Source organism: Delphinapterus leucas, chromosome 2, assembly GCF_059928025.1.
Source record: "Delphinapterus leucas isolate spDelLeu-1000000601 "Yukka" chromosome 2, BTC_Dleu_Yukka2, whole genome shotgun sequence".
NCBI classification, from domain to species: Eukaryota; Metazoa; Chordata; class Mammalia; order Artiodactyla; family Monodontidae; genus Delphinapterus; species Delphinapterus leucas.
This window is the reverse complement of record NC_143130.1, coordinates 169,779,917-169,786,544: the sequence shown is the minus strand read 5'-3', so window position 1 is coordinate 169,786,544 and position 6,628 is coordinate 169,779,917. Positions and strand designations below refer to the sequence as shown.

Sequence of the window (6,628 nt, the reverse complement as noted above, 5' to 3'; positions counted from 1 at the left end):
ACAGCCTTCCTGGATTCCCAGCCTGTTTGTGGAGTCTGGTGTTCCCTGAGGGCTGGTCTCCTGCTGACACTACGAGCCTTGCAAATCCTCGTCAAAAGGTAAGAGGGGGCAGTTTCTTCCCTTGGGACCTACACCCTGGGCAGCCCAGAAGGGGTCTTTGGTCGGGGTCTGCAGGGCTGCCCTGGAGTGGTGGGCACGCCCATCTGGTTTCAGCTGGCTCCCCGGGGGTTATGCCTTTTCAGCTGCTTGGGTCTGTAAAGGCAGAAGATTGACGGGGAGAAGCAAGAAACAGCCTTAATAGGCGGCGCGAGGGGTGGGGGAGCAGGTAATGAACAGGTGGAAACTCACAAGAACGGTGCACCCGGAAGACAAAGACAGAGGCCAGCAGCTGTGGGTTACAGGAAGGATGGGGGTGGGATGCCCCTGACCTGCCCTTAACAGTAGTCTCTCACTGCAGCCGACCCAGAACCTTCCTCCAGGGCTGCGTTCTCAAGACACAGCACCCCTTCCCCCGTGACTATGCTTGGGCTGGCAAAGGTAAATTCCAAACCAGAAATGGACAGGAACCACCAGCTCCTGCTTTTATAGACGTTTTCTATCTGAGGGCAGTGGTTCATTTTCTGCCCCCAATTCGAAGAGCTAAGTTTATTTTTCAGATTGCCTATTTTTGTAGCAGAGTAACTTTACCTTCTGCTAACTAGCTTCGGGGATAAAATAAAGGAAGGAATCCTGTGCTGTGATGAAAGCAGTATCTTAAAATGAAGGCCTAACTAATCAAGCACTTCTTTAAACCTGAGGTGGAAAAGTATCTAGTTAAAAAAGAGAATTCTGCACCTACAGTGTATATGTAGTTTCCCAGATACAATAAACGCATAGATCCTTTAAGGAAGTTACATTGGCACATTAACGTCATAAGAGAATTAGCCAGGAGCACTGCTCTACATGCTAGAGGCATTACTTTTTGTCTCAAACTGCAACTGCAGCATATTTATAATCTCAGATGGGTTCTGCTGAGGAAGAGGTGGGTGATTAGCATGTGCTCTCTGAAAGCTACACAAGGATTCAAAGAATTGAACACCAGCAGGGGTGTCATCAGGGACCGTGTGGCCTGTGCCTTGTTGTGGCTAAAAATATTTTTTGGTCTTTATTGGAAAATAATAGGGACACAGGATGGGGATAAATATTAGGATGTGAACTGGAGCACCCAGATGTCAATTAGAAACTTGATGAAGTTTTGACCCAAACAATAAGGAGCAACCAACCCCAAGGACAAGGACATAGGCACACTCGCCCCACCAAGGATGGCCACACACTGGACTGGCTCAGCCGGGTGGCGATCTGGAGCTTGGTCCCTGTTCTGCTACTTACTAGCCATTGAGCTAGAGTCACCTGACCTCTCCAAGACTAAATTTCCTGTTAAACGGGGACAGTAATCCCTACTTACGCCACAGGGCAGTTTTGAGACTCCAAACAGAGACAGACACAGTTTGAAACCTGGATGAGTCTGTTAGATGGAGAAGATGGAGATGACCAGGCTGCTATTTTATGAGGGCACAGAGCGGTCCTGAGGGCTCTGAAACCCTCTGCATCTAGACATTTATACTGATGAACCAACGGGCTCCCTGGCCTCCCAATTAGCTAATTTCTTAGGAAAATCGCCCTTCTCCTCAACCAGAAGACCACTGAGTATCTAAGTAGAGAAACGAAAAGAGAAGTCTTAACACTGATGAGGATCCAGAAGAGAAGCCTGGTGATAGAGTTGTCATGTCTTAGGCCCATGCTAAGGGAATTTTAGGGACGTAAGCTTGAACACGTCCTCCTTCTGAAATTCAGGAGGCCCCAAAGAGCACAGCCACAAATTCCACTGCGGGTCACAACCTTTGTGTCTGAGGAAAGAATAAGCTGTTGGATTTACACTCATCACCCATGACCGATTACTGGTGAATCACGAAAAGCCTCTTTTCCTCGCACCATCATGCGGCATTCCCATACAGTCCTCTGTGCAAAATAGCCCAATATTAAAAGTGCATCCAATCTGATAGCCTTTTGCAATAGAAACATTAAAAAAATAAAAAAAGAACACCTCTATATAAAATGAATTGTGCTTTCTTTTTAGAAACCAGGAATGGTTTGTGTTCGTAAATCTTTTTAATATATATTTGAGAGCTATGAAGCAGTCGAAATTGTTTAATATGTTTCTATCTATTTTTGAATCAACCTCCCATCTTCGGCCTTTCCTGTGGAGCAAACTATAAGGTTCAACGACCTTAGCTCTAAAAAATTCCAAGTTACGGTTTTCATACTCGCCTCCAGCTCAGCAGAGAGCAACTGGTGGTTTTTCAGGAAATCTCTCTTCTTGTCAGTAACCATTACTTCCGGCACACGCATTCCAGTTCAGCAGGCTATGAAATTTGTTGGGCATATAAACAATTGGGCCTTTGAACAGGGTGGTTTTGAGAGCAGAGCATTAACAAGGAATGACAAACCCAAACTGACAGCGTGTCCCATGCCACAGGAAGTCTGGAATGAATGGCTGTAAACTGCCATCTCCGCCGTGTCTCTGAGTTATCACCCGTTTAGATGTTAGTCTTCCGCTCTTTTCTATGTTCCAAACCAAACGTCTTAGTGTCAATGCAACACGATATGCATAGGATTTGTTTTCCATAAGCATTACCTTTTTGGTCCCCATCAAGCTTCTTTGTATGGAATGATATTTTTCAAGTATGAAGATGTATAGCTAACATTTTATTTTTAATGTTTCATTGCTCGTTCTCTGAATGCATCAATGAAAGTGATAAGAATATTCACTCGTTTTCTCTCTTCTGCTGTGAACAACTGTTTCCATTCTTGCAATTTTTTCAGAAAAAGGGTTGGAGTGCTTGCCGTCACAGCCCCAAACTCCCAACAAACCGTAAGTGCCTCCAGCAGGATTCAGAGGCTCTCAGTAGCACACGCTGCCCAAGGAGCCCACACTCTCTGGCCCAGAGGGGACCCTTGAGAACAACACTCCTATTCTGCATTGCCACAGGAGACCCTGTGTTCACCGCCCGCCTCATTTCCAAGGCCGCAGTGCGACAGAAGGACAACCAGCACACAGAAGTCCTTGTGATCCAAGTGTCCAAAAGAGGAGACACATGCCACGTCCCTATGGCTGGTGGCTCAGAGGGCTGCGAAGCTGCTCAAACAGCGGCCCCTGAATCTTGCCTTTTGGGGGGCAGAACTCCCAGGCGGAGGAGGCCCAGCAGCCTGGCCCGTGACCACACAAAGACCACGATGGCTCTTCCTTCCCGTGCATGAAAGAACAGGCGGTGGCTGCCGATGCAGGAGAGACTCGTGGTGGGGGAGGGGAGGAGAAGGAGGACGCCAGCACCGGAGCGTCCAGAAGAGCTCCCGGGCGGGGGGCAGCGGCTCCGTTTTAATCGTCTTCTCGGCACATCGGCAAGTTGACAAAGGTAAAGACATTAAACTCTATCATTATGGAGAAGCACAAGAAGATGGCGTAGAGAACCAGCACGTAGATCCCCAGCTTCCGGTCCAGCCTCCATTTGTTCAGATGGATGCCGAGGACCTGGAAGGAGAGGGTGTGAGTGTTGGGCTTGGGGGCAGAGAAATACTACAAAAGGTACTTTTATTGGAAAACTACACACGAACGATGAACCCCAGAACTTTCTGCAAAAGGTGGGCAAGAGCGGAGGGGTGCTGCCGGTAGATCCTTGGTTTGATCAGAATAAGCCCTGCAGGCTTTATGCTTGTCTAATGAAAGGGTGCAGACTGCAGGCACACACAGCAGCTGGCCTCAGGGCACCGGCTCTGCCGGGCACGTATACCACTTCCTGGGGATGCACATGCCCTCCCGGGCCTTCTTTAGTGACAACCAGGGACTTTCACTGGGTCTTGCCTTTGCTTCAGAACTTGGCATCCTCAGCCTTCTTCAGCAAAACTTCCAAGGCTCCCGCTGGCCCACGTCTGGCAAACTTCTGCTAGGAGTGTGTGTGTGTGTGTGTGTGTGTGTGTGTGTGTGTGTGTGTGTGTGAGACGGGGTTGGAGCACATCCTCTTTCTATGTTCTTTCCAGACTTGCCCACCTGTCCTTTTACAACCTTCTTTCTTATCCCTGATTGAGGCCTCCTAAGGGTTGGATCAGAGTTACCTCATCAGAGCAATGCCATGGGTCCTTAGAGATAGACCAGTGTGGGTTCAAATCCCAGCTTTGTCATTTCCTATCCCTGTGACCTTGGGCAAGTTACTTAACCCCTGAGCCTTGCTTACTTCTGCAAAGTAGAATATCACCAGGTGCTTGTAAGGATGGAATAAAGTAAGCAGAGGTAGAGTCAGCACAGTTGGGGGCATGTGGAGTGAGGAGACCTCAGTATCACGGTGTGCCAGCCCCGAGACCTGACCATGAGGCCCCCATGTCAGCTCAGATGGGCTGGGGGAGGACTTGTCTCCTATTAGCACTAGTGAGAGGAGACAGACCGGGCAGCAAGAAGAGAGGAAACGTAACTCACTTCCTCTAGGGACTTCTTAGTGGCTCAGGGAAAAGTGCAGTGTTTGGTGCCAACATTCTTGGCAGAAAGTGTTTCTTGGGTTATCTGTGAATTTACATGTTTTTACTACTTTACCCCTCACTGCCAAGGGGAAGGGGGAGGGGATTCAGAGACTGCACACAATCAGAGGAAATGATGCACGTGTGAGGCTTCTATTTTGGAATTGCAAAAACTCACAGTGAGAGCAACGGAGCCCAGCAGCAACACCACGGAGTAGACCAGACCCCGGCTGTTGATCTTCACCTGGAAAAACAAACACACATGCCCTGAACCTCTGGGCTGTTCAGGCCCCCATCCGTTCTGGAAGCCCAGTGTGCTCGGGCTTATCCCCTCCCTTATCTGGAAGCCACAGGTGGGTGTTCACGGTGAGCACGTGGCCATGGATCCAGGTCTCTGCTCATCTGAGGAAATGAACTAGGAGGGGAGAGGCGTGCCGGTGGGCAGAGACACGGGGCCAAAGCACCCGTGAGTGCAGGGCACACACGGGCTGCCTCCTGCAGGCACTGCCCAGGCTGCTCGGGACGCCTTTGCACAAAGTGGCTGCCAGCGTGCCAAGGAGAAGGGGGCAGTGCATCCCCTGCAGCCCTTGGCTGGCACAGGCCCAACACCACTATCGCTCCCTGTAAAGCGCATGGCATCATCTCACTAAGGAAGCGAGACGAACTTACCGTGGATCCATAATTAATAACCATGGTCTGCAGCCCCCACGGTACGCCGAGTCCCACGAGGATGTCAAACACGTTGCTTCCTATGGTGTTAGAGACCGCCATGTCACCAAGGCCTGCAGGGGACAATCGACATGTCATGCATTAAGCGCAGGTCGCTGGAAACCCCTGTTCCTTCCTATTTCCATCAGTGCTATTCCTTAGAAAGGAATTCCTTCCTCATGGACCCCACATTTCTAAAACCTTTTAATGAGGACTGAGATCCACTCCCTTCATGAAGTCTTACATGTGAGCCCTGTAGTGGGTTGAATTGTGACCCCCCCAGGATTCATATGTTGGGGTCCTAACCCCCAATACCTCAGAATGTGACCTTATCTGGAGACAGGGTCTTTCCGGGGTAATCAAGTTAAAATGAGGTCCTTAGGGTGGATCCTAATCCAATATGACTGGTGTTTTTGTTGAAAGGGGATGTTAGGGCACAGGCATGCACACAGGCAGCGCTCCATCTGAACATGAAGACAGCCATCTGCAAGCCAAGGAGAGAGGCCTGGAACAGACAGAAAGAACCAACTCTTCTGACACCCTGATCTCGGACTTCTAACCTCCAAGACTGTGGGACAGTCAGTTTCTGTTTTCCTGTCTCCCAGTTTGTGGTAGTTACGGCTGACCTAGGAAACTAATCCAGAGCCCTTCATTATTCCTCCTGCCAGGGGTGCCAGCCGGTGTTTTGGGAGGACCCACTATGTGCTTCTTATTTGAGCCTCCCAGGTGCTCTGGGAGGGAAGGGGCCTCACCCTCAATGTATACTTGTGACCCAGGTGATGGCACCACGACCTTGACCCAGATGACAGGGCATCAGGTTTTATGCCTGGGTGGTCTCCCAAGAGTGAACTTTTTCCCCCCGACCAGACTAGAAGCATCTTAGAGGCGAGGGACTGTGTCACCACCTTCCCTCTCCTGCCCCACTGTCCAGTCTCATGAAAGCCACACAGTCTTAGGAACTTAATAATTTGAGAGGTATCAAAAGTTAGTAAACAAACTTTTACAAATAAGACTCACACAGGCTGAACCTGTTTTCACCTGGCCCCTTAGCCCTAAATGGACACGACTGTCATAATCTGGCCACAAACAAACGCCCGTGCAACAAGCCTGAAACACACAGGCCTGTGCCCATAAAGTTGCCTTGGTCGCTGAGAAGCTCGCAGAGACTCAGAAGAGCATCCGGACGACTGCCTCACCTCCATCTGACCTCCTGCCCCCCTAGGATAGCCAGGCCTCTTCCTCCCGCCCTGTTGCTGTCATCCGCTGACCTCCAGGACACAATGCCTCCCTCAACAGCCTCACAGCTCCCTCCCTGCCTGTCTGGGCACTGATCTGAGTGCCTTCAGAACCTCGGCAGCTGAGTCCTATCGGGGGG

At 50.0% G+C, this 6,628-nt stretch overlaps 1 protein-coding gene across 1 annotated transcript in view; it reads right to left on the bottom strand.

The window, feature by feature from the left end:
- The window catches only part of SLC24A4 (solute carrier family 24 member 4), a 174,284-nt gene continuing 167,656 nt past the window's right edge, over positions 1–6,628 (bottom strand). The window contains exons 14-16 of the mRNA XM_089906281.1: positions 5,215–5,327; positions 4,724–4,789; positions 1–3,568 (exon numbers count right to left, since the gene is read on the bottom strand). Coding sequence (XP_089762407.1) covers positions 3,416–3,568; positions 4,724–4,789; positions 5,215–5,327 — 332 coding nt within the window. The 3' untranslated portion in view covers positions 1–3,415. The remainder of the gene's footprint in view (positions 3,569–4,723; positions 4,790–5,214; positions 5,328–6,628) is intronic.